This window comes from Haemorhous mexicanus, chromosome Z (genome assembly GCF_027477595.1).
Source record: "Haemorhous mexicanus isolate bHaeMex1 chromosome Z, bHaeMex1.pri, whole genome shotgun sequence".
In the NCBI taxonomy this organism is placed as follows: domain Eukaryota; kingdom Metazoa; phylum Chordata; class Aves; order Passeriformes; family Fringillidae; genus Haemorhous; species Haemorhous mexicanus.
In genome coordinates, this window is record NC_082381.1 from 75,901,818 (window position 1) to 75,929,324 (window position 27,507).

Here is a 27,507-nt window from a genome sequence, read left to right on the forward strand (position 1 = left end):
TGTCTTTGTCCAATCACCCTTTGCCCTGGTCTGCCCATTTGCCCCCACCAAATCCTGGACCTCCTCCCCACTTACAACAAACACCCTCTTTTCCCGAAGCTAATAGAACTAAGCCCATAACAAAACTCATGTTTAATTAACTAACATAACAACTTATTTTTGAGTCTACTATTTATTATCAAACCTGCCCACACTCTGTCTCCACCAACAAGAAACACTCCCCTGGGGAGCACTCTGGGAACTGAATGGAATTTGGATAGTTTGACTGGTGTACCTGCACCAAGTAGCTACATTGTATCTTTTATCACTGGGTGACATGTCTTGTTTTATATACTTAAAAATCATGTCTAATTAGTTGTTGAGCTCCGCATTGGAAGTTGATGCAATAAGTGGCTTGAAAGGAGCCCAGTATACCTAATTCTTGAGGCTCCTGTGGTGCATGTAGCAAGATCCTCATCCAGTTGTCCCAGGAGTCCACAGAGTTGGGCTTCCTCCCTCTGTACGGATAGTCATTGGGAGACAGAGGGATTCCCACCAGGCAAGTTGACCAAGGATCTTCGACAGTCCCCATGGCCATGCCAAAACTTTGTTGTTTCAGTGACTTCACTGGAGTGACTCAAACATTTTCTCGCAGGTGCTGGACAATCCATCCAGTCATTACTTGTATTAGAATAAAAGTGATGGCAATGTTGACTGCATTGCCGTAGGGAGTCCCAGTGGGTTTTGCTGTGCCGGCGATTGGGGGTACTGTTATAAAGATAATAGAAAGAGCAATAAATATAAGGATAATCATTTCCTCCCCTTTTTTCCTATGCTTTCCCTTTTTCTTTTGTCTCTTAACACTTCCTTTTCTCCCCTTGCTTTCCCTCACTTTAAAGCTTTATATAAATTGGGAGGGTAGGTCATGTGAAATTAGGGTTAAGAAAGGTAGGGGTTTATCTCCTGTGGGGTTTGGGATACAGTATAGGGAGGGTACAAGAGGATATAAGTTACAGTTGGATGGGGGAAAATACCGTCTTGTGATTAGAATTCTGGCAACGATGTTTGGTAAGGTAGTTTTTTTCTTGCAGCGTCGCCAGGCAACAGCTTCTTCAGATGGATGCTCTGAGGGTCTAGAATTTTGTTCTGCTGGTAGAAGATTGAGAGAGGTTGCTTCCAGACACAGTTTGCTGAATTTTCCAGGAATCCACTTTGGGCCGGATTCTGTGGAAACACAACCATACCCTCTCCCCAACATTATCAAAGGGTATGGTCCTTTTATAATTTTAGATTCAGGATCCCTGATGTGCACAGGGGGTCTCTCTTTTAATTGTGCATTTGTGGAGTTGTGAAAGTGGCGCAGAATGGGGGGATATGGCTCCTTACTGGAGCAATTAATAAAGCTTAACACAAGGAGAGCTTTGCATAGTCTTTCTGCTGGGGACATGGGCAAATCTGCATCTCTTTGTTGCTCGATCATTCTTTTTAAATCTTTGTGTGCCCTTTCAATGATTGACTGCTGTTGGGTTGTGTGAGATACCTGTATTGTGTCAAATGCCCCACTGTTACATCAATTTGGCAAAGTGTTGGGAGGTAAATCCTGGGCTGTTGTCTGTTTTAATTGTTTTTGGCACACAAAGAGTGGCGAGTGCCATATCTAAGTGTTTTGTAATATCTTTTGATTTCTCTCCAGCATGAAGGGAGGCAAACAGCGCTCCAAAAGAGGTGTCAATGGACATGTGTATGTACTTGAGCTTCCCAAAGGGGGCATAATGCGTTATATCTGTCTGCCATGGCTCTAGCACTCCCAACTCCCTGGGGTTGACTCCAGACACAGTGGATCAGAGGGCTAGGGCTTTGCAGTTTGGGCAGGTCGTAACAATTGCTCTTGCTTGGTCTTTGGAGAGCTTAAACTGTTGAGCCAAAGCAGGAGCATTTTGATGGTAAAAAGCATGGCTCAATTTCACCTGGCAAAAGATGTCTGGTATGGTTGGGGTGGAATGGTGGGAGGTTACCATCATTGCTAAACAGTCTGCTCTGCAGTTACCTTCGGTAATAAATCCTGGTAGGTTGGTGTGTGACTTGATATGCAATACATTGTAAGGTTGCTCTCGGTGGGAGATGAGCCAAATTAGTTCTGAGAGCAAGCTGAAAAGTTTTTTGGTGTGCACTTGCCTGAACAGGGTGTGTTCCGCCTGCTCTACTATCCCAGCTACATAAGCGGAATCAGTCACCAGATTAAAGAGTTGATGAAATTTGCGGAACACCCTCACGACTGCTGATAGCTCGGCAATCTGGGGAGAACCTTCAACGATTTGGACATCAGACTCACACTGCTGACTGTCCAAGTTTCTCCAAGTGAGCACTGATTTATGGGACTTGCCTGAGCCATCAGTGAACACTGTGATGGCATTTTTGATGGGAACATGACTTTTGAGAAATTTTGGGGCCAAATGTAAGGAATCTCTAAATAATCTGTGTTTAGGGTAATGAATTAAAAGCTGGCCAGGGTAGCTATTGAGAGAAGTTTGTAAATTTTCATTTGTTGGTAATAAGGTTCCTAACTGTTCTAAATCATAAGGTAGGTAAATGCACGTTGGGTCACACCCGGCGAGGGTCCGCAGGCGGTGGCAACCCTCTGATGATTAGTTTTGAAATTAATTTTTGTGGAGTCATGATGGTTTATGTGGCTGGTGGAGAAGAAAGACCCATTCAATGACATTAAGGGTTTCTTTCAACTGCGTGTCCCACTGGAAAATCAGGGAATGAAAGTGAGGGGACTTACCAAAAATTCCAAGGTTCAGCAGAAGAGACAGCTCTCTGCGGTGTGCCTGCCTGGTTTTTAAAGCTGCTGTGACCTTTTCCAAAGCGTCGCAGGCTTCTGGTGTCAGCGAGCATTCTGCAGCAAGGTCTTCATCATGGCACAGGAGATTGAACAGCGGTGACAACTCTTGTGTCATGAGCCCAAGCAATGGTCAAACCCAGGTGATGATCCCGCAGATCTGCTGGATGTCACGTAATGTTTTTGGATTATCTTTGATGGTCAGGCTTTGCAGGGTTATTGTCCTCTCAGTTATAAGAAAACCAAGGTACATCCATGGATGGGTATGCTGTATCTTGTCTTGCGCAATTTGAAAGCCCGCGCTCTCAATCGCAGAAATTGTCTTTGTGAGTACTGTGTTCCAATAAGGTGTAGTTGAGGCACAGATGAGGACATTGTTGATATAATGGAAAATGATGGCTTCTGGAAACAGCTTCCGAACGGGTGGCAGGACACATGTGACGTACAATTGACACAACACAGAGCTATTTTTCATTCCCTGCGGTAATGTTGTCCATTGGTATCTTTTGTAAGGTTCTGCATGATTAGTGGTTGGCACAGAAAACACTAATCTGGGAGCATCTGCAGGATGCAGCGGGATTGTAAATAAACAGTCCTTGATGTCCAGGATTGCGAGCTGCCAATCACAGGGAAGCATGGAAGGAGCTGGAAGACCTGGTTGTAGAGGCCCCATATCATCAATAATTTCATTTTCTTTTCGTAAATCCTGGAGCAGGTGCCACTTATCTTTCCCCGTTTTTTTAATAACAAAAATGGGGGTGTTCCACGGACTCATTGGTGGTATTAAATGTCCCAGGGTCACGTGCTCTTCTACAAGTTCATTTCTTTTAATTTTTCAGATGGAAGGGGCCACTGGTTCACCTGCACCAGAGTATGTGTTTTCCACTTGAGGGGTGGGGTGGTCGCTCTGCAGTGGCCCAGGCTAAAAATCCCAGTGGGGTTTTGGAATGTCCAAACGGACACGCCACAGAGCTAAGACATCTTGCCCTAGCAGAGCGATGTTAGCACTCACCACAAACAGTCTTACAGTTGCGATCTGACCTTCAGGTGCTTCCACACTTATCACATGCTTGCTCCTCATGGAGTTGACAGCTCCACTGATCCCACAGATCATGCCACAAGAGGGCAACAACTCCCAGGTGATAGGCCATTTGGTACTTGGAACAATGGTCACATCTGTGCTAGTGTCGGCTGTCATGTTCATCTCCACAGATGTGCCCTGCTACAAAATTACTGCTGAAAAAATTGGTCTTTCTCAACCCAATTGTTGATAAAGAGACACGTGAAAGTCTGTGGCATTTTATAAATAGTCAGGTCCAGTTAATATATACATTTGCGCAAAAGGTGATCCTTCATATAGAATATGGTAGCAACAGACAGAGACAGTTACCTTGTAGCTCACTGGAGTGGAGAGGTACCAGCTAGCTGTTCCCTTTGTGACTAGAGGGGGCCACAAGAATGGCCACTCCCAGGCTCTCTTCCAAAAACTCCTGGGTAGTGGTGCTGTCAGTGGCACGGGGGACACAGACAAAAGTGTGCTGTGAAATTCCGAAGCAAAGGAAGGAAAGAGGGGACACTTGTATGGGTGCCAAGGAAACTTTACTCCCAGATGGGACCAGGGAAAACTGACAAAGAAAAGGGGTCTGGGGAGGTACTTATGACAGGAGTAGGCGTGATGGGAAGAGACATAAAGCAACCAATAAGCAAAGGTCAGGGGAGGAGTGTGAAACACAGTTGAACTTTTGAGGATTACACAGGGGAGGGAAGAAGCCCCGGAGGCAAATCATGTATCAGGTTAGGGATGACTGACACAGAAAATTCTTGAAATAAAGAGGGGTGGTTACAATGACAGGCAGGGGGAATGGGCAGAACCATAAGGGCAGAGAGGAACTTATAAGGGCATGAGGGGAGGAACAAAAGATCAATCACTTTGAGGGCCAAGCCACTGGCAGGAAAAACAGGTGCTAAACAACTTGGGGAGAAACCATTTTGAGGGGATTACACAGGGGGAACTGAGGATCGAACCATTTCTTGAACTAAACAGAAAATAACTATCTTTTACAACAGAACCAACAAAATTATTTTTTAAAAAAAAACACACACCACCACATCACCTCATTTCCTGGCTTGACCTCTACAACTTCTGGAAAGATGTTAAGTTCATAGGGAGTGTGGTGCAGATCAGCGAGGAGAAGAACGATGGTGGGCCAGTCATGATGGGGAGGACTCAAAAAACCTGCTGAAATTCTTACCAAATCTTCTTTGGGCAACATACTATGAATGGAGCTGTATAAAATTTGACGGGATTCCTAATTCAAATTGCAGGTACATCGAAAGAACTGCAGTCCTTCTTCATGGTTCCAAGTCGAGGAAATGTACCGTCCGGGTACCCCGGACGGTAAGGAGGCCTGTTATTTCTGGGTGTCTTCAGAGAAGGTGTACAGTTAGTACCTTTAAATGGAAGATGCAGACAATTTATTTGAAAATGTCCTACTTCACCACAGTGGAAACATCTCGCTGTTTGGGCACTCAGTAGGGCTTCTCCCACCCCTTTACTCACAGCCATCGCTAGAGTGGATTAGAGATATGAAGCCTTCGTACAGGCTTCTACCATTTGCAGAACAGTGGGTTCTGGATCAGGTGGAAGTGACCTCAGAGTTTTTTTGGGTCTCTGTATTAGAATTAGAAACTGTCAGTTTCACAGCAGTTCTTCTTTTGCCCCCACCTTACGATTTAGGGGTCAATCGCCTCTCGCAATCTATCAATAAACTTTATAAATGACTCGTCTGTACCTTGATGGATAGAAAAGAAATTCTGCAGAGGAGTCGTGCCATCTGGGATTTTGGTGAGCACTGCCTTCACCATGGCTTTAATATCATCGAGTAAGTCAGGTGCTATTGAGGCCTGGTCTTCAGGCCTTGTGAACTCTCCTTCTCCGGCTAGCACTTCAATTGCCCCGTCACCGAGGATACCTTTTAGTTTATGTTTTTTAACAAATTGCTGCAGTAATTTTTTCCATTGCAACTCCCAAAGCATCGTTGGTGAGAGCAAAGCAGTCGTTATGTATCTTAGATCATGTGGGATCAGTGCATGACCTGCAAATGTTAAGTCTAAATGCTTTTAAAGGAGGGGGATGCATGGCCATAGTCTTTTGTGGCTTTCCTCAGTTCTTTGACCTTGGTGTATGAAATCTGTTCCCACTTCCTTTTTCAACCACAAGCACTGGGGCAGTAAAGCAGTCTGTCCCTTGTATCAAATCGAGATCCCCTTCCTTCAACGCTTCCTCCCTGATTTGCACCCAGCTCCTCCCCGGCCTATAGTTGGGGCTGGGAGCACTGCTGTCGTTCTCCTCATCAGAGGAGGTGGCAGGGTTAGCAAGGGTACAAAGCCTCTGGCTGACCAGTGGGAACTGGTGACTTGGGTCCCTTTGGGCCAAGATGGCCTGCTTCTGGTCAGCTCCACTTCTGGTTCCAGCAGGGTGGGAACTGGAGGGGATAGGAGAGGGAAGGATAACAGGCCTGACCCACCCCTGGAGGCATGACTTTCCTGGAGGCCAGTCCCACCCGCAGGAGGCCCATCTTTGAGAGGGGTCAGAGGAATGGAGGGGGAGGGTCCCGACACTGGTACTTTCGGTGCATGGTAGAGGGAGGGACTGGATGCAGGGGCAGAGCACATCATAGAGGCGGGAAACCAAGGGAATTGGGGAAGAAGGAGGAACGCCATTTTGTTTGACACTGCCATTTTGTACATTGTCCCCATCAATGTAAGATGTGTTGTCCAGTCTGGCATCAAGTTCTTTCATTTCAGTCACACAGCAGGTACTATTTTTCCTTTCCTTACAACTACGGTTACATGAACAGGAATTTGAACCCAGGTCTGGGGTTTTTGGGGAGAGGGAATGGGTAAGACTAGAGTTGGGGTGGCCAGTCCCGGTTCGAGGAAGGGACTGAGTGGGGCAGGAGGCAGCAGGGAGCAGGCGGCAACGCTGTGCTTGTGGGCAGGTTCTGGAACCTGTCCCAGCCATAGGGGAAGAGGGAATAGGAATGGGGGGGAGCACGGGAAAGGTAAACTGGGGTTCCCAACTTGTAGTATTGTCCACAAGCGTCCCAGGATGAGGGAAGAGACAAGAAAGTTGACTCCATGTTTCAGAAAGCTTGATTTATTATTTTATGATAGAAAAATATATTAAAAATATACTAAAAGAATAGAGAGAAAGGATTTCATCAGAAGGCTAAGCTAAGAATAGAAAAGGAATGAATAACAAAGGTTTGTCCCTGACCGAGACAGTCTGGGCAGGTGAACTATGATTGGCCCTTAATTCCAAACAACTAGATGAGACCAATCACAGATTCCCCTGTGGCATTCCACAGCAGCAGATAAGAATTGTTTACAGTTTGTTCCTGAGGCCTCTCAGCTTCTCAGGAGGGAAAAATCCTAAGGAAAGGATTTTTCATAAAACATGTCGGTGACACCAACTCTCCCTTTTTCTTTTACTAACTTAAAATGGAATAAAAAACAATTGAATCTCCCCACTTTATAGTTTCCCTTCACTTGAATTTTGTATATATACTTTCCCACTCTTCCCCAAAACAAAACAGTGAAAACATCTTCCTGGGTAACCCCAGGAAAATGTTCTAACAGAAAACCAATAAAATCCTTAAGATCCCCTCTTTTAAAAGAAATGTTTCCCAGGATGAAGGTAGCTTTAACTTGGAGGTGAATCTCCCACTTGGCTAGAGACAGACGGTTTCCCATCCTGCTGTACCAACCCCCTCTCTTTGCCTCACGAAGCCGAAAAATACAAAGCAAAAGGACAAGCCCAACGCAAGGTGCCTTTTTCTCAGCACAGACAGACTCACTCTGAAGGCATGGGCAATAAAGAAGAAAGCTTTGCAAGGGAGGTGAGACTCTGCCACTCCCCAGGATCCCCAAAGGCTTCCTCTTGGAGCTGCAGTCCTCCGTTGGGGTGCTGGGGGATGATGGCAGGCAAGGAGGAAACCGCTCCTTCTACAATGAAGTTGCTGGTCCTCTTTGAGCTGGCTCCCAAACGACATTTTAAATCCCAAAGAAAGTGATTCAGGGAGTCCTCTGTCAACAGGAGACGTTTGAAGGGATGTCAACTGTCCAGTTGTCCAGGGTCCCTCTTCGGGCACCAGCTGCGGGCTGCGCCGAGCCAGTCCTGATGGGGTGTCCACAAATCCAAATGGGTTTCCCTGGATGCTGCAGCCAATTCCCTCAGCCAACCTCCTGCCTGTGCCCAGATGTAGTAATGTGTTCTCACCAATGAGAGACAGGAGCGCTTGCTGTATGACAGTTCACCAGAGTTTACTGCAGGAGAATCTGAGGCTTTGGATGCCATGAAGAAGGGCAGGAAAGTCCAGGTAATAGCAGGAGGAAGTGTGAAGAAAGCAGGGTAACAGCTGCTGGAGAGGGAGTCAGGGACAGTGAACTAGAAGCTGCTCACTAGCAGCTGACAGGGAAGCCTGAGAGCTGCGGCAAGAGCCCCCCCAGTGGGGGTGGATACAATGCATAAAAACTGGGGAGGGTTAGGAGGGGTCAGGATACAATCCAGCTTGTGGGAAGGTAGGATAGGGGAAGAGTGGGGAGTGACAAGAACTGAGGAGGCCAATAACAAAGCTGAGGGTACAGAACTTTCCAGAAAGTGGGGATGACTGACACATGCTCATTTATTTGTGGGAGTGAGGGATCATGGGGAAATGAGTCACCTTCTCACCATGAGTTACACATAGGAATCTTCCCATGACATCCCAGGAGTGCTGTTCCCAGCACCAACTCCCACAAAAGGGGACTGGCCTCCTATCCATAATATGGATAGTGATCTCTGTGGAAGGGGTGAGGCTGACGGTAAATTTGGGATCAGAAAAGAAGGGCCATGGCAGGAAAGTGGGCTCCAAGTCACACAGCCATCACCATGGCCATCTTGGAAAGGGGGGCCTGGTACACTGCAGCTCCCTGTCAAGGATTGAACAGTATCCGACAGGGCACTTGGGATGGCGTGGCCAACGCCATCTCCAAGGGAGGACAGCAAAGGATTTTGGAAAGCCTGAGGGACAGAGGGTTTGGGGAGCTTCACAGAAGCCACAGGGGAGCCTCCAGGAGAGAGGCCTGAGAAAACTGGATTTCGATGATATGTGCAGATGTCAAACACCTCTTTAAGAGTACTAAAATTTCTCCTATACTCATGAACCTGCAGCTGTTCGGTGGAAAACTTCTGCCCCATTCCTGTCTTTACTACTCCCTCTGCCCTCAGGGGATGCCCCAGCCTTTTGGGGGAGCGCCCTGATTTGGAAAAGAGACAGAATAGAAAAGACGCTTTCTTGATAAGTGGAGGATACCCTGTGGTCTCCGCAAGCTTGGCCACCAGCTCTTACAGACCAATCCCTCCCACTGGGGATCAACCCTGCTTTGGCTCACTTACCCTCAGAGTGCGGGTTTCTGGCTCTTTCTGGCCACTCTCCTTGAAGATCCCCTTGGAATGGTTTTGTGTGCCAGTTCCTCTCTTCTTGTTAGGATACGCTGACTATGAAGTTGTTCTCCACAGCCAGGTTAGGAGCAAACTTCCTTGGTGAAATTGCGATAGACTGGGGACTTTCTCTTCCTTGGCTTATCACTGCCAGGGACCTGGGTGTTCCCGGTGCTTCAAGGCCTATGCCCGGAGCCTTGGGCATGGCCACTGACAGTCCCTGTCAGTCCCTGCTCAACCCAGTGTGAGCACCTTGCCCTGCAGCAATCCTCACAGCAGGACCATAGCTCAGTCAATTGAGCTGTCTGACAAGCTTTCTTTCTCTCTTTGCCCTTTGGGTAAGCCCACCCCTGCGGAGAACACAATGGCAAGGATGAGAGAGTCACAGAGCCTTAAAGTCACCGCTTGGCTCCTCTTAGAGTCCAGGGCAGAGCCTGAAATGTCACTGATGTTCTTTTCCCTTCTTCCTCTTCTGAGAGGTGGGTGCCCCCACAAATTTGCCCATTTGCTTTAAAAGACAAAGAAGGGAGGGCCTCATGTTGGGCACTATTGCCGGCCGGGGGCTATGTACAAACCACAAACGGGACGGGACTGCTGTGGAACGTGCCTTGAGCTGTTTTATTTTCCAGCATCAGTCTCATTACATGGTTATGACAATGGGAAGATGCCAGCAGCTCACATCCCAAGCAGCAAAGAACTTAATGCTGCAACTTACTTTATAACTTTTTTGACCAATCATGCAAAGCAGAAGCATATTGACAGTGATTCCATCCAACTACTATAAGCACATGTACCTTTAGTTAAAACAATGCTTGCTTATTTCGAATACAATGCCTGCCTGCTTGTAAGCCTTAAAACACAATGCACAGAGCTCCATTATTAAACTTCAAACTTCCTAATATCTTACTAGATAAACTTTTCTGCAGCTTAGGAAGTTATCCTAGACAAGCGTTAATACACAGACCATTGTTCTACTTGTCCTTGGTTTTCTACTTTTTAAATAATTTTTCTGCTGACCTATCTCAAGGCTACTGCTTAGCTCTAATCACAGTTCTGCTAGCTCCGTTATTAAACTTCAAACTTCCTAATATCTTACTAGATAAACTTTTCTGCAGCTTAGGAAGTTATCCTAGACAAGCGTTAATACACAGACCATTGTTCTACTTGTCCTTGGTTTTCGACTTTTTAAATAATTTTTCTGCTGACCTATCTCATGGCTACTGCTTAGCTCTAATCACAGTTCTGCTGTCTCCGAGGTCTGCCTTTTGCAGCTTTCCCAAAACCCTCTGATTTTGTGGATTCCCCCAGGCACCAGCTGTCGTGGTGCGTGATTTTATAGTGTCCCAGCTGCACAACAACAGGGGTGTGACATATGCCCTGCGATCCCTGCAGATCCCACATATCGGTGGTCTGGCACAGGAACAGAGAACAGTGACACAGATCTTGGGGTAGAACTGGGATGATTTATTAAGTGGATGACAACACTTCAGGCTCCCAGAGCCCAGGACCCCAAGACCCAGACTAGGGGGCATAGAGAGGATTTTATATCACAACTCAGGAGGAGTGGTTTAGGGCCACTAACCAATGAGGGCATGGCTAGGGACAAGTCTGAGGCAGGACTAATAATCGACAAACCTATCAAGGAATACAGGGGAGGGGAATAATACAGAGAAACAAAGGGGACATTGAGAACTAATAGATTGGCAGAGAAGGTTCTGGAGAAAAGGACAGCGATAGGGAGGACTGACAACTTGGGAGGGGAAGAGATTAGGGAGGAGATAGATGCATGGGAGCCAATAGGGAATCCACAGGGAGTGGCCAAGTGACAGAAGGATTGACATTTAATAGAACTGAATAACAATCAGGGTACAGGTCTAATTTTAGCACACTGGATACAGATGAAGAGTTAACACCACTCTAAAAGGTGGGCGGAGGATAGGTCCAGAGAAGACCAACAGAATAAAGATGTCATAGTACAAAGGGATTACAAACTCACTAATAAGACAGTAGGTAAGCTAAGAAAACCTAAAGAAAAACACATCAACAGATATCCACATTTCACTCACTTCTTTCCCTGTGCTAACTTGTTATTCTTTCCGTTACTAGGTCAGATTGCTATTATGGTGGGAGAATGCTCTGGCTTATGGAGACTCCAGGTCACTGCTTCTATAATGAAAAATACCAGAAACTGCAATTAGTTCCATAAATGTTTTAACTTTACTAACTAAAAATTAAATAGGTATTTTACTAACTTCACTAAATATCTAAATAGTAACACTCTTAATAAATATTACAAATGAATACTTGAATAACTTTTATCAATAAACAGCTTTAACACTAACAACTAGATTATAAACAGTGGATTTAGATGAGATATTAAATAACAAGTTAATAAATAAAAATGTTAGAACAACAGTTTATAAAAACGAGAGGTGCTGCCTTTCTTATTCTTGGTCTTTGTTGTAGCTGCCTTAATGATGGTAGGATTTACTGTAGTCTGTTCTGTGGGAGCGGAAACTGGACCTCTGACCCTGGTGACATGGGTCCACCCTTTTTCTTGTGTTCTTATGGCTGCTTCAGTATTTAACAAAACTTGGTACAGGCCTTCCTATCAGTGGGTCAATGGCTCTTCTTTCCATGATTTAATTAATACCCAATCTCCCGTCAGGTATTTGTAGATTTTAAAATCAATAGGACTGCTTTGGGGAAGATACCAATTTCTTCTTAACTCCTCTAATGTTTTCATAATTGTTTTTAGGTATTTTCACTCCCTTTTCTCCTTTTTTGTATGTCCCCATGAGATTTGGGATGGTTAAAAATGGGAGTCCAAACATCAATTCCTAAGGGGAGCTACCCATATCAGACCCTGGTTTTGTTCTTACTCTCATCAGGGCTAATGGGAGGCATTTTACCCAGTTCATTTTTGTTTCATCTACTAGCTTGGTAAGTATAATTTTCAGGGTTTGGTTAGCTTGCTCTACTCTTCCTGAACTTTGGGGCCTCCAAGAGTATGCAACTTCCAAATCATAGTGGGTGTTTCAATTACATTTTTTAAGATCCCAGCAGTAAAATGAGGCCCTCTATTTGAATCTATTACGTTTACTATGCCATATCACAGTATGATTTACTGTAGTAGTATTTTGCTAACCGTTTCTGCAGTTGCTTTCTCTGTTGGAAAACCCTCTATCCTAAGGGTAAAATCTTCAGTGATAACTGATAAGTATTTGAATATCTGTACTGGCGGAAATTTGGTGAACTCGATCTGTATGCTTTGAAAAGGTCTTTCAGCTAATTCTCTTCCTCCTATGGGTACATTCCTCATTATTTTATTATTTATTTTCTGACAAGTCATGCAATATTTTGTTATGGCCTTTGTTATTCCGAATAATCCAATACACACAAATGTTCTTAAGAAATGATCACACAGTGTTTACGTTCCCCAATGCATTAGGGGCATGCAGAATTTCTATGATCTTCTGAGACAAATTCTTACTTAATACTTGCCTCCCATCAGGCATTATCCATTTTCCAAATACATCCCTGACACCCCCTTGTTTTCGCAATTATTCTTGCTCTTATTCTGTGAATATTGGAATTTCTTCTTCATCTAGTTCTCTTAGGTTTTCTTCTTTAAATATCCGCTCATCCTTTCCAAAAGCTGCCTCTTTGGCTGTCTGATCACTAAGTTATTTTCTTGTATTTCCATTGATGTCCCCCCCTTTGATGTCCTTCAGCATGTACTACTGTGACTTCTAATGGGTCTTTCCGCTCTTTTAATACCTCCTTTATTATTTCTTCATGAATTGACATTTTACCTTTCGAATTTATAAACCTCCTTTCCTCACAGATTTTACCGAAAGTGTGCACTATTCCAGAAGCATACTGGGATGAGTATAGATAGTTCCCTTGTTTTATCTTAGCCAGATTAAACCTCTTAATAGTGCATATAATTCACAGCACCAGGCCTACCATTTAGTTGGTAATTTTCCTTTTTCCATTATTTTCATAGTTTTTCCATCTATGACTGCACAGCCCGACATCCTTTTTCCTTCTACAACTCAAGAAGAGCTATTAACAAACTGCACTTCTCCTTCTAAAAAAGATAGTTCTTGTAGATCTTCTCTTGCCCTAATCTGTAGATCAATTAATTCTTCGCAATAATGTTCAAGGTTGCCTTCTGACTTCCCATATAAAAATGGCGTGCGATTCTATGGGGATTTTGTTGTTGTAAGTTCTATGTCATCAATATTAGTTATTAACACATTCATTAACACTACTTCATATTTGAGTAATCGACTGTCTGTAATCCACTGACTGACCTTTTTGCTTAATATCAATTTTATACTGGGGGGGTATGTACTTTAATCTTGCCTCCAAAAGTCAATTTATAGCTTTCTTCAATCAGAGTCACAGTAGTGGCCACTGACTGGGCAGGTGGGCCAGCCTCTCACTACAGGATCTAGTAATTTTGATATGTAGGCAATTGGCTTCCTCTCTCCGCACCACTTTTGTGCTAATATGCAGTAAGCAATTCTTTCATCTACATTTACAAACAGTTCAAAGGGTCTTTCTAAATTAGGCAAACTGAAAACTGTAGCCTCTATTAATCTTTCCTTTAGGTCTATTGATTTCTTCTCATCTTCTTCAGTCCATTCAAAAGTCCTTGTCTCAGCTAATTTATCATATAAAAATTTTACTAACTAAGCACGACTGTCAATCCAGGATTTGCAGTACCTGACCAAACTCAAGAATCTTCTTACATCCTGTTTCGTCTTTGGGGAGGGCAGGGATAGGATTTATTCAATTCTACTCATTGCTAATGTCTTATAACCTTTCTCAGTTAAATGTCCTAAATATTTCACTTCCTGCTCCACGAACTGGAGCTTTCTTTTTGACACTTTTAACCCCTTTTTTCCTAGAAAATTTAAAAGTTCTATGGTAGTTTCCCAAACTGGTTCTTTTTGCTCCCCTGAAATTAATAAATCATCAACTTATTGTAAAATACGGGTATTCTGTTTTGGTTCAAATTACGCTAATAACCCTTCCAGTGCCTGTCCAAACAAATCTGGTGATTCGGTGAAATCTTGGGGCAATTGAGTCCATTGATATTGCTGTTTTCTCCCTATGTTCTCATCATACCATTCAAAGGCGAACCACCCCCAACTCTCCTCTGCTAATGGGACCACCCAGAACACATCTTTGAGATCTATCACACTAAACCACGAATGTTCTGGTGGTACTTTATTTAGAAGGTTGGACACTACTGGATATCTAGCTAGTTTGCTTATTGACTTCTTTTAGATCCTACACTAATCAGTATGTACCGCCTGGCTTCTTGACTGGTAAGGTTGGTGTATTATAGGGTGACATACACAGCCCTAGTACCCCATCTTGAATCCAATTATTTTATTATGGGAGTTAAAACTTGTTTTCCTTCAGCTGAGATGGGATATTGACGGACTCAGATGGCTGGAGTTCTGGGTTTCATTTTTATCTCTATTGGTGGCATATCCAATACGCCCCGACCGCCCCCTTCTGTCCATACTAGGAGCTGTCCATGCTACCATCTTCCTTCCTTCGGAACTGCCCCTATCCCCAGCTTTATTTGTAAATCTCAGCTGAGAAGGTTACACTTCAACTTAAGCATAAATAGTAAGTCAACACATCCTTGTCTAGAATCTCCCCTCACTATTACTTGTTTAATTACAGGTATTCTGAATGGACAGTTGTTTGCCCCCTTACTTTACATGTTGTTCCACTAAGTTTACTCACTTCCAGCATCTTAAAAACAAACATACCTATGACCTCCTGTATCTACTACAAACTCAAATTCTTCTCTCTCAGGGCCTATTTCTAAATTTGTCAAGGGCTCTCCTTTAAAATCTTTTACTGCTGAGGCGCCTGACACGGGCCTGATTCGCTGCTGTCATGACGCTTTCACTGTTCTCAGAGGGTTTCTTATACTTCTGGCTCCGGTAGTAAAGACTGTCCCAAGACAATGCTATTCCCTTTGGAGTGGTGGGGAGGAACCACTGAGCTCCTCACCCTCGTCCCTCTCCTTTCCACAGCAGCTCCAGCTCCACCTCTGAGCCGTCTCTCATGGGCCTCTCTCAGCAGCCTCTGAAATACCCCACCTTATGAGAGGGCAGCCCAAGGCTCTTTTCAGAAGAGAGCTCTCCCTCAAGCCTCAAACCAAGCCTCACAAACCTGTGTCATATGGACATCCACACTTGCAGTCCTGCAGATGCACATGTGAACTGAGAGCTGTGGGACATATGCACTATTGTGCCCCACAGTACCATTTCTGAAATGCCTCGTCTGCTTCGAGGGAGCTGACAAGCCACTGCAGCACGAAAACACCTCTGGATTCAACGGGCTGCAGCAAAATCTGCCCCTGGGCTTTTCCTAGTGTGCGGCTCTGTCCAGTTTCCGGTCCATTGGTTGCTCGCCAGATCCCTGTTCTCTCCCACTCCCTCTCTATCTTGCTGTCCCTCCAAAGCTTCCATAACGTCCATCCTGCCCCAGCTCAGACTTCGCTCTCTCCTGCTCCCTCCTGCTCATTCTGCGTCTCTTCCTCTTTGCCTGCTGCCCCTTCCCGCAGCTCTGCTCCCGTTCCCTGGCCCTCTCTTGCTCTCGTTGTCTCTTCGTTCTGCTTGCTGTTCCTGTCTCTTCTGTCTCTATTTCTCGGGTTCCGCTCCCTGTGCCACGCTCGGCTCAGAGTCCCAGGCGAACTGCCCCGGCAGCCGTTCTCAGCAGCCGGGACACGTCGGGGAGCTCTGCTGCAGCGGCACGACAGCGGCGAATCGGGCCCGGGAGAGACGCCTCGGCCCCGGGGCCGGAGCGGGGCCGCTCCGAGCCAGCGGGAGCAGCTGGAGCCGCGGCCCGGGAAGCGGGGCCGGCACAGCCCCACAGCCCCGTGCTCGCCCCTCACGGCCCCGTGAGAAATGGCGGCAGCGGGGGCAAGGAGGCCGCGGGCTGCGGGCAGCGCTGCCTCCCTCCCGGGCCACACGCGGCAGGCGGCTTCAGCAGCACCACAGGTGGTCTGGGGACACTGGTCCCTCAGCTGGTGACGAGCCGCCGAGCAGCACAATGCCGCGGAGGGTGTTTAGGGAGAGACTGGGTGTTTAGCCAGTTAAGGAACAAAGGGCAGTGTTCATCGTGCCTCCTCCGGGCAAGAATGGAGGGCCTGTGAGAAAAGGCTGCTCACTTTGAAAATTTAAAAAGGATTATTAAATCTTATCAAAAATACAACAGAGGACTCCATAGGGCAAAGGTTACAGAACTGGGTAGTGCCCTCGTGGATACCACGTGACCAGTTCCTCTTCAAGATGGATGTTCAAGTTTTTTATACCCCTGGGAATTGCATCAGGCAGCCCTGGCCCCTCCCAGAGTCTGTCAGCCAGCTGTTCTTTGCCATTTCTCGATGGAGACTGCTTGCTTGTAACTTGATTGGAGGTCACGTGTTACCAGGCCGCACCCCCTAGGCAACGAGCTTTTCCATTCCCAGCTGCCCCAAGTAAGGGACAGGTGTGCATGCCTCCTTTTTATCTGTCCTAGACAACCCCAGCTGTCTGATGGTCTCAATACAGGGGCGCAAAGGGAACTATGGGGAGAACAGAGGGCATCTAAACTACAATAACATCACTATACATCACTAAAGCTTTTCTTAATATTCACACAATAGTTATCTTTTAATTACGAGAGACAACCATCTCATTATCCATCTGTACCAGGCCCGAGATGGCCTTCAGACCCAATGCCCAGGCAGCTGGGCAGTGAGCCTGGGTTCTGGCTAGGAGACGTTACCCAAGACACCGTCCAGCCTGGTTTGGCCCTCTGCTCATTATGTGCTGCAGCCTTCAAGGTGGACAGTGATCTGTGATTGCTTCCAGAGGATGGCATTGGGCGAGTTTTTGCAGCTTGTCAGCTGAAGACTGCTTATGAACCTCGGAGAGACACCCCAAGGTGGAAATCTGGCAGTGCCTCTGTGCTTGCAGCTCTAAACCCCTGGGGCTTAATTGGGGCAATTATACCAAGGGCGCACTGTAAAGGCGCCTTTGGTATAATACCAAAGGCTTTCCAAGACATTATGAGTGTAGGGCGCCTGGCACACAGAAGTCAAGAATATTTCCTTCCCAGAAGAGCTGGTCAGCTAAAAGGCCATGCCTGTTAACTGTTATCTGCAGCAACTGACACATTTTTGTGTGTTCTGTGGCAGTACCACATGGAGTCAGAGGACAAGCATGACGGAGTTCTGGGCCTCTGGATGATTGCTTGAGGGATCTGGGGTGTATGTGGTATTCACTTCTGCCACTTGCAGTGACCCAGGCACAAGGAAGGTTCTAGAGGTGAATATCTGGCACCCTGGTAGTCCCAGCAAGAGTGTGGGGCTTTGACCATGGGTTACCCTACAGGACACCAGGCCTGATGGTGGCACATGGGCTATGTCTGCTTCAAAGGGAAAAAGGATCTTGGCTCAGGAGTTAGTGGAGCTTCTTAAGAGAGCTTGAAGTAGGATTGGAAGTGGAAAGGGAGTAGAATACACCAGGCTCACTTGGGAGAAGTGTGAGCACTGCACACCCATGTTTGTGTGACAGTGGAGGATGGAAGCAGTGCTGCCATCAGAGGTGATGAAACTGTAGCAGAAGAAATGGGAAAAGCAGGTTTCTTGTCAGAATGCTGTCAGACAAAAATACTACCATTGAAAGACATTTTTGTTTGGTTTTTTTACAGCTGCATTCAGTACAGGGCTTCAGATAGGGGATTTCTGAAGAATAAGACGTGAGTGCCTCTGCATTCCCATTCAAAGTGCTGCTTCCCCGAATACATCAACCCTTCTCCATTTTGCTCCTTCCATTCCTCTGCAGAATAAGGAAATCCAAGAGAAGGGAGGACCAGGGATTCATAGGCAACATGGGTGTACATTGGGAAGTTCACAGACACCACTTTGTCATGAGGTCACAGAGCTCGGTTTGATGTGAGGTTCCACAGCCCCACTGTGTTGTTCAGTGCTCGCTCTGGGCAACACTGCAGCAGCAGCAGCAGCAGCAGCAGCAGCAGCAGCAGCAGCAGAACGTTGCGAGCAGGGGGGATCATGGTCCGGAGCCACTTCCTCCTGCTCCTCTTTCTCCTGGCCCTGCAAGCCCAGAATGCCCAGAGTGCTCCAGCACCTGGGCAGGGAGCAGGTAGGCAGGCAGGGGCCAGCACACAGCCCTGGCTGGCAGCAGCGGGGCCAGGACTAGGGCTGGCTGAGCCAGGAGGCCACCACGGTGTGGGCAGTGGGGCAGACACACAAGGAGTGGTGTGAGGGGCTGCAGCTGCTTGACGGTGCAGCATGGAGAGAGGTTCCTAAGGGGCAAGGAGTTGGGAAGGGGCAGTTCATGTCCAGAACCTCAGCACTGGTAATCCATCACTCTGCTCTGGTTATCACTCACCTCTGGTTATCCAGCCTCCCGGCATGGCTCCAGGCCTGATCAACCCATTGGACATGTGGGCAGACCATGGCTTTTCACTTCATGTGAGAGCTGCCAGCTCAGTGTCCCAAGGGCAGCCAGACCTCCCTGCAGCTGTGAGAATACAGAACCACCTGTGTGTGCCCTGTTAGTATCTTCCCCATGCAGGCCTTGAGGTGTGACCACGAGGGCAGTGCATGTGATAATGTATTCTTTTGGTGGTTGGTTGTAGTTGTGGACACAGACAATGCTCTTCCAACTGCTGAGCTAGAGTCAGACACCATGCTGATTCCGAGCTGGTACCTCAGGCGTGAGTAGTCAGTCTCTACTGCCTTCACAAGAATGAGCACTCCTTTTCCCTGTGGTATTCATGAGAAATACACCTTCATAGGTACAACATCCTTTTCTAAATCTGACATAGGGAAGAATTATGATGCGGTTCCTGAAGGATTCCCTGATGTTGCAGAGGAGCTCCTGACAACCTTGGATGAAGACCCATCTGGTTAGTTTATCCCATTCTGTTAACCCTGGGATCTGGGAAGCTGAGCTTTTGGTTGCTGTAGGAATGTGCTGTATCCTGGACAGCCAGAAGCGCTCAGTCAGAGTCTTGCTGCAGGGACACTCCATTTCACACCTCCTGGAGTGAGCCATAGAGATGGTCCAGCACAGCGTCTGCTCACAGCTGTGATTCCAGATGATTGCCAGGGGCATCTCCAGCTGCTGCTGCAGATGTACCATTACTGGCCAGAGCTGCTGTGTGCAGACATTGGCATCCAGATGTTGGGAAAAGGCCTGTGCTGAATTTGTGTTTGCCTCACATTCAGCGCGGCATGGAGGCAGAAATAATATCCCATGAAGTCTTGGCTGCCCCTGCCAAACCTCAGGCTCAGGGATGGGTTGAAGCTGGACCCCAAGTGCGAGGGTGGACCTGAAGGTATTCCTTCTGTGGGTCATTTGGTCAATTAAGTCTTGGGTGGTTTGGGTCTGCATTTCTTGTTGCATTGCAAAAAATCCAGCTGTCGATTCCTCTTGTCTTTGGGGACAGCGGGCTCCTCACTGCTAATTGCTACTTCCAGGCCTTGGTACCATGCTTGTGGTAAGGGGCAGTGGCTTCTGGTTAAAGTGTCCAATGTTTTTTGTGTAGAGACAGATTCTGAGACTTTGCCAGAGACCTTCCCTATGGAAGAAAATGACAGTGTGCCAGGCCCAGATGAAGAAAGAGAAGCAATACAGGACACCAGCACAGTTGCTAAGCCTCAGGAATATTCAGGTGAGTGCTTGGGCAATGCTGTCTTGGAAGAAGAGGAGCATTTCTGCTGTATCCCTGCAGTGCTCACCATGGATGAATTGCAGCTGCCCGGCACACAGCCCTGTCCTGTAGCTTGGAAGAAAAGACTGGGGCAGTGCTGTTCCCTGGCACACACTGGGCTCTTCCCCATGAGAACTTTGTAGGATCCCTCTTGGTCCCTGTTGCTGAGACACCGGAGCCAGAGGAACCCATCTCTGAAGATAATAATCCTTGGGCGTCTGAAGCGTGCTGTGGGACTATCCCTAGTGCAGAGTACTAACATTATCTCTTGCATTGTCTTTTCTCCTGTCAGAATCAGCTGCTCGGCAAAAAGCCGAGACTCCTGAACAGTGGGATTTCAGCAAGAAGTACCTCCTAGCGTCTATTGCAGTCTCGTCTGTGCTGCTTCTTGTAGCAGTGGTTGGGTACATAGTCATGTATCAGCTGCTGAAGAGAGACATGTGAGTTATTCATTGCTGCCATTGGCAATGAAGTTTTTGCTCCCTGCTGGAGTGCCCAGGCAGCTCTGTGGAAACTGCTGCATTGCAATGTATTAGCTGTACTCCAAATTCGTATCTATGAGGAGTCTTGGAAATCTTTTTCTGCAGTAGGGCCCAGGAAGACAAAGAGGCAACAGGACAAGACTGGGACTCTTCCTGGGAAAGCTGTGGCCTGCCTAGAGTTGAAACAGAGTCAGCAGAAGGATCAGGAAGTGGCGAGAGACCCCAAGCCAAGAGGGTCGGGGACAGCTGCCCTCTGTTTCCTGAGATCTTTGCAGCAGAGCTTGCCCAGCTGTACAAGAACAAGCGCGCAGACCCATCACCTCTGTCCACGTGTCCCTTCTGTGCTCTGGCTGATGGTGCCACTTCACGGGACTACTGGATTACCCTGGACTCACCTCAGCCCACGGCATCCTGGTGCCCCTGCTGCCAGTACCAGGAGGAATACTTTATGTTGGACGATGAAGATTAGTGACAGTGACAATCATAAATAGTGATAGTGATTCTTTTAATGACAGTAATACTCGATATTAAAGCACGGTGATTATTTTAGTGATAGTGATACTGATTCTTTTATTGATAATGATAGCAATACTTTCTATTAGCGGATGATGATTGTTTTTGTGATTTTGAAAATAAATCTATTTCCAAAAGTAGTAAGTTCTTGCCTGTTGTCATGGTTTGACTCTGGCGCAATGCCAGTGCTCCCATTAAAATACATTCTCTCTGGTGTCTACTGTGAGATGTGACCGGAAATAGAACAAAGCAAGCTCCAACTTAGGAATAAAGGGGAAAAAAAACTTTATTAACTTACAACTATATTTATAAAAAGAAACACACAAAGAACTCAGAATGGAAACTTTCTAAAAACATTCCTTCTCCTCCTCCCACCAAATTCCTAATACATGACAGTACCACCATACCTTGGATTCTCAATTCAGTTACCAACCCTCGATCACTAACTCTCAGTCTATCACCACTCTTCAGATAATCAGTTCTCAGTTCATCAAGAAGAGAGGAGTCCCTCTTGCACCATTTCTATGTCACACGTGGCACCGCCTGGAGAACATTTGTTATTGTGCCCTCTTCCTTCTATGTTCAGTGCTCTCACCACTGCGCAGGGACCAGAGCTGCTCCTAGGGTTTTCCTTTTAAGGGTGCTTTGCCCCGTTCTGAAAGAGCACAGTCTCTTACTTTTGGGACACTTGTCACCCCCTGGGGCTGAAGTGTCTCAAGAACAGAGGTCTTCTCCTTCACCAAAGATTGAGGGCACCACCACCCTTCTCACCCATCATCTCTGTTCACGCACTCTTTCACATCACATCTCACTGCACTTTCTTGGCTCCGAGCCATTGCATCCCATGAAACGCAGTCTCTGTGTCACAGGAAAAATGGTTCTGTCCATGGCTATACAAGAAAAGTCTAGCCAAAGGCCACTCCATCATCTCCTCTCACCTAAGATTCTTCGCAACTTCTCTCAGATATCTTTCACTTACACAATCTTGCATCACACTTGCCCATTTCCTGCTATTCCATCTCTATCGCTCTCTTCATTCAGCTCCAGGAAGATCAGAATTTGTAAGGTTTCCATCATCTAAGAAAAGGGTTTAAATATGAGGCTCTGCCTGTCCAGTACTCCCACGCTGCCCTGCCAGCAGGCACCTTCTCATCACCCCCCTTCTCCTTCCCTGCCGGCCATGCTGCCAGCACATGAGATCAAATTTCAAAGTGGCACAAGCTCTCTCTCTCTCTCTCTCTCTCGCGCTCTCTCTCTCTCTCTCTCTTTCTTTCTCTCTCTTTGGGGGGCTCCCTGATGTCTCTCAGAGTTCTTCCACCCTTCCATCTTGCAGAGGTCTTCACCTCCCTTCTCTGTCCAAGGCCTTGGCCTACCTCACTCAGGCCTCGTGGCTTCCCCTCCCCCGCCCCCCAGCCCAGAGCCAGGCGGGGGAGGTCTGACCTCTTTCAGGGACGGAACCCAAGAGAGCTTCGCCCTCAGACTTCTCTGCTTTTAACCCACCTGGGTTCTCAGATGTGTATGCATGTCCTCAGTGCCCACGCCAGGTGCCAATATTCAAATCTGAGCACTTATTGGTTTGACCACAGCAGGGCAAAAATTCACTTCCTCTCAAACCAGGACACCTGTTGCGGCTGTTTCTGTTGGGGTAGAATGCACAGAGCTGGGAGCAGGGCTGAGGCTGTGACAGGAGTGCTGAGAAACTTGCACTGCCAGTGCAGGACGTGTTTGTGCCAGCCTCAGCCTACTTTCCCAGCAATGGACATTAAAAAGGCTTGCCTGCACCAGAACAAGGACACGCTGTTGAGTGACATGCAAAAACTTCTCTACGAGCTCATTTGGGATGCTGCCCTGAATCAGGAAGGCCTCGGCAGAGAGGGAAGGATGTTCTGGGAAGGATGGGTGTCCAATGCTGAGCACATCAAGGAGACCTGAGATGCTGACTTAGATCATGGGGGAAGTGACAGTCCTTCCCCAAAGCGCTCAAAGAGGATCAAGGAGCAGAAAGCTGGAGCTGGGCTGTGTGAGGTACAGAGGGGAAGGAATGTCATATTGGTCACAGGAGCCTCTGGAAGATTGCTTGAGGGATCTGGGGCGTATGTGGTATTCACTTCTGCCGCTTGCAGTGACCCAGGCACAAGGAAGGTTCTAGAGGTGAATATCTGGCACCCTGGTGGTCCCAGCAGGAGTGTGGGGCTTTGACCGTGGGTTACCCTACAGGACACCAGGCCTGATGGTGGCACATGGGCTATGTCTGCTTCAAAGGGAAAAAGGATCTTGGCTCAGGAGTTAGTGGAGCTTCTTAAGAGAGCTTGAAGTAGGATTGGAAGTGGAAAGGGAATAGAATACACCAGGCTCACTTGGGAGAAGTGTGAGCACTGCACACCCATGTTTGTGTGACAGTGGAGGATGGAAGCAGTGCTGCCATCAGAGGTGATGAAACTGTAGCAGAAGTAATGGGAAAAGCAGGTTTCTTGTCAGAATGCTGTCAGACAAAAATACTACCATGGAAAGACATTTTTGTTTGGTTTTTTTACAGCTGCATTCAGTACAGGGCTTCAGATAGGGGATTTCTGAAGAATAAGACGTGAGTGCCTCTGCATTCCCATTCAAAGTGCTGCTTCCCCGAATACATCAACCCTTCTCCATTTTGCTCCTTCCATTCCTCTGCAGAATAAGGAAATTCAAGAGAAGGGAGGACCAGGGATTCATAGGCAACATGGGTGTACATTGGGAAGTTCACAGACACCACTTTGTCATGAGGTCACAGAGCTCGGTTTGATGTGAGGTTCCACAGCCCCACTGTGTTGTTCAGTGCTCGCTCTGGGCAACACTGCAGCAGCAGCAGCAGCAGCAGCAGCAGAACGTTGCGAGCAGGGGGGATCATGGTCCGGAGCCACTTCCTCCTGCTCCTCTTTCTCCTGGCCCTGCAAGCCCAGAATGCCCAGAGTGCTCCAGCACCTGGGCAGGGAGCAGGTAGGCAGGCAGGGGCCAGCACACAGCCCTGGCTGGCAGCAGCGGGGCCAGGACTAGGGCTGGCTGAGCCAGGAGGCCACCACGGTGTGGGCAGTGGGGCAGACACACCAGGGGTGGTGTGAGGGGCTGCAGCTGCTTTACCGTGCAGCATGGAGAGAGGTTCCTAAGGGGCAAGGAGGTGGGAAGGGGCAGTTCATGTCCAGAACCTCAGCACTGGTAATCCATCACTCCGCTCTGGTTATCACTCACCTCTGGTTATCCAGCCTCCCGGCATGGCTCCAGGCCTGATCAACCCATTGGACATGTGGCTTTTCACTTCATGTGAGAGCAGCTCAGTGTCCCAAGGGAACCAGACCCCCCTGCAGCTGTGAGAATACAGAACCACCTGTGTGTGCCCTGTCAGTACCTTCCCCATGCAGGCCTTGAGGTGTGACCACGAGGGCAGTGCATGTGATAATGTATTCTTTTGGTGGTTGATTGTAGTTGTGGACACAGACAATGCTCTTCCAACTGCTGAGCTAGAGTCAGACACCATGCTGATTCCGAGCTGGTACCTCAGGCGTGAGTAGTCAGTCTCTACTGCCTTCACAAGAATGAGCACTCCTTTTCCCTGTGGTATTCATGAGAAATACACCTTCATAGGTACAACATCCTTTTCTAAATCTGACATAGGGAAGAATTATGATGCGGTTCCTGAAGGATTCCCTGATGTTGCAGAGGAGCTCCTGACAGCCTTGGATGAAGACCCATCTGGTTAGTTTATCCCATTCTGTTAACCCTGGGATCTGGGAAGCTGAGCTTTTGGTTGCTGTAGGAATGTGCTGTATCCTGGACAGCCAGAAGCGCTCAGTCAGAGTCTTGCTGCAGGGACACTCCATTTCACACCTCCTGGAGTGAGCCATAGAGATGGTCCAGCACAGCGTCTGCTCACAGCTGTGATTCCAGATGATTGCCAGGGGCATCTCCAGCTGCTGCTGCAGATGTACCATTACTGGCCAGAGCTGCTGTGTGCAGACATTGGCATCCAGATGTTGGGAAAAGGCCTGTGCTGAATTTGTGTTTGCCTCACATTCAGCGCGGCATGGAGGCAGAAATATTATCCCATGAAGTCTTGGCTGCCCCTGCCAAACCTCAGGCTCAGGGATGGGTTGAAGCTGGACCCCAAGTGCGAGGGTGGACCTGAAGGTATTCCTTCTGTGGGTCATTTGGTCAATTAAGTCTTGGGTGGTTTGGGTCTGCATTTCTTGTTGCATTGCAAAAAATCCAGCTGTCGATTCCTCTTGTCTTTGGGGACAGCGGGCTCCTCACTGCTAATTGCTACTTCCAGGCCTTGGTACCATGCTTGTGGTAAGGGGCAGTGGCTTCTGGTTAAAGTGTCCAATGTTTTTTGTGTAGAGACAGATTCTGAGACTTTGCCAGAGACCTTCCCTATGGAAGAAAATGACAGTGTGCCAGGCCCAGATGAAGAAAGAGAAGCAATACAGGACACCAGCACAGTTGCTAAGCCTCAGGAATATTCAGGTGAGTGCTTGGGCAATGCTGTCTTGGAAGAAGAGGAGCATTTCTGCTGTATCCCTGCAGTGCTCACCATGGATGAATTGCAGCTGCCCGGCACACAGCCCTGTCCTGTAGCTTGGAAGAAAAGACTGGGGCAGTGCTGTTCCCTGGCACACACTGGGCTCTTCCCCATGAGAACTTTGTAGGATCCCTCTTGGTCCCTGTTGCTGAGACACCGGAGCCAGAGGAACCCATCTCTGAAGATAATAATCCTTGGGCGTCTGAAGCGTGCTGTGGGACTATCCCTAGTGCAGAGTACTAACATTATCTCTTGCATTGTCTTTTCTCCTGTCAGAATCAGCTGCTCGGCAAAAAGCCGAGACTCCTGAACAGTGGGATTTCAGCAAGAAGTACCTCCTAGCGTCTATTGCAGTCTCGTCTGTGCTGCTTCTTGTAGCAGTGGTTGGGTACATAGTCATGTATCAGCTGCTGAAGAGAGACATGTGAGTTATTCATTGCTGCCATTGGCAATGAAGTTTTTGCTCCCTGCTGGAGTGCCCAGGCAGCTCTGTGGAAACTGCTGCATTGCAATGTATTAGCTGTACTCCAAATTCGTATCTATGAGGAGTCTTGGAAATCTTTTTCTGCAGTAGGGCCCAGGAAGACAAAGAGGCAACAGGACAAGACTGGGACTCTTCCTGGGAAAGCTGTGGCCTGCCTAGAGTTGAAACAGAGTCAGCAGAAGGATCAGGAAGTGGCGAGAGACCCCAAGCCAAGAGGGTCGGGGACAGCTGCCCTCTGTTTCCTGAGATCTTTGCAGCAGAGCTTGCCCAGCTGTACAAGAACAAGCGCGCAGACCCATCACCTCTGTCCACGTGTCCCTTCTGTGCTCTGGCTGATGGTGCCACTTCACGGGACTACTGGATTACCCTGGACTCACCTCAGCCCACGGCATCCTGGTGCCCCTGCTGCCAGTACCAGGAGGAATACTTTATGTTGGACGATGAAGATTAGTGACAGTGACAATCATAAATAGTGATAGTGATTCTTTTAATGACAGTAATACTCGATATTAAAGCACGGTGATTATTTTAGTGATAGTGATACTGATTCTTTTATTGATAATGATAGCAATACTTTCTATTAGCGGATGATGATTGTTTTTGTGATTTTGAAAATAAATCTATTTCCAAAAGTAGTAAGTTCTTGCCTGTTGTCATGGTTTGACTCTGGCGCAATGCCAGTGCTCCCATTAAAATACATTCTCTCTGGTGTCTACTGTGAGATGTGACCGGAAATAGAACAAAGCAAGCTCCAACTTAGGAATAAAGGGGAAAAAAAACTTTATTAACTTACAACTATATTTATAAAAAGAAACACACAAAGAACTCAGAATGGAAACTTTCTAAAAACATTCCTTCTCCTCCTCCCACCAAATTCCTAATACATGACAGTACCACCATACCTTGGATTCTCAATTCAGTTACCAACCCTCGATCACTAACTCTCAGTCTATCACCACTCTTCAGATAATCAGTTCTCAGTTCATCAAGAAGAGAGGAGTCCCTCTTGCACCATTTCTATGTCACACGTGGCACCGCCTGGAGAACATTTGTTATTGTGCCCTCTTCCTTCTATGTTCAGTGCTCTCACCACTGCGCAGGGACCAGAGCTGCTCCTAGGGTTTTCCTTTTAAGGGTGCTTTGCCCCGTTCTGAAAGAGCACAGTCTCTTACTTTTGGGACACTTGTCACCCCCTGGGGCTGAAGTGTCTCAAGAACAGAGGTCTTCTCCTTCACCAAAGATTGAGGGCACCACCACCCTTCTCACCCATCATCTCTGTTCACGCACTCTTTCACATCACATCTCACTGCACTTTCTTGGCTCCGAGCCATTGCATCCCATGAAACGCAGTCTCTGTGTCACAGGAAAAATGGTTCTGTCCATGGCTATACAAGAAAAGTCTAGCCAAAGGCC

General features: G+C 47.3%; 2 protein-coding genes across 3 annotated transcripts in view; both read left to right on the forward strand.

Moving 5' to 3' along the window:
- LOC132322293 (uncharacterized) overlaps positions 1–21,201 on the forward strand; it is a 55,189-nt gene extending 33,988 nt beyond the window's left edge. The window contains exons 1-4 of one of the 2 annotated variants that reach the window (XM_059836655.1): positions 18,947–19,259; positions 19,902–20,027; positions 20,359–20,506; positions 20,654–21,201. In XM_059836655.1, the coding sequence (XP_059692638.1) occupies positions 19,100–19,259; positions 19,902–20,027; positions 20,359–20,506; positions 20,654–21,017 (798 nt within the window). In that variant the 5' untranslated portion in view covers positions 18,947–19,099 and the 3' untranslated portion in view covers positions 21,018–21,201. The other variant, XR_009485078.1, reaches the window with a different exon arrangement.
- Positions 21,202–22,598: 1,397 nt separating this feature from the next.
- On the forward strand, positions 22,599–26,729 carry LOC132322277 (uncharacterized). Its single transcript, XM_059836636.1, has 5 exons — positions 22,599–23,086; positions 24,707–24,787; positions 25,430–25,555; positions 25,887–26,034; positions 26,182–26,729. The coding sequence occupies exons 3-5, from the start codon at positions 25,465–25,467 to the stop codon at positions 26,543–26,545; spliced, it is 603 nt and encodes a 200-aa protein (XP_059692619.1). The 5' UTR covers positions 22,599–23,086; positions 24,707–24,787; positions 25,430–25,464; the 3' UTR covers positions 26,546–26,729.
- The last annotated feature ends 778 nt before the right edge of the window (positions 26,730–27,507 follow it).

Coding starts and splice junctions, on each gene's coding strand:
- LOC132322277 (XM_059836636.1), top strand. CDS start 25,465: ATGGAAGAAAATGACAGTGTGCCAGGCCCAGATGAAGAAAGAGAAGCA. Junction 25,556..25,886: donor TAAGCCTCAGGAATATTCAG/GTGAGTGCTTGG, acceptor TTCTCCTGTCAG/AATCAGCTGCTCGGCAAAAA. Junction 26,035..26,181: donor CAGCTGCTGAAGAGAGACAT/GTGAGTTATTCA, acceptor CTTTTTCTGCAG/TAGGGCCCAGGAAGACAAAG.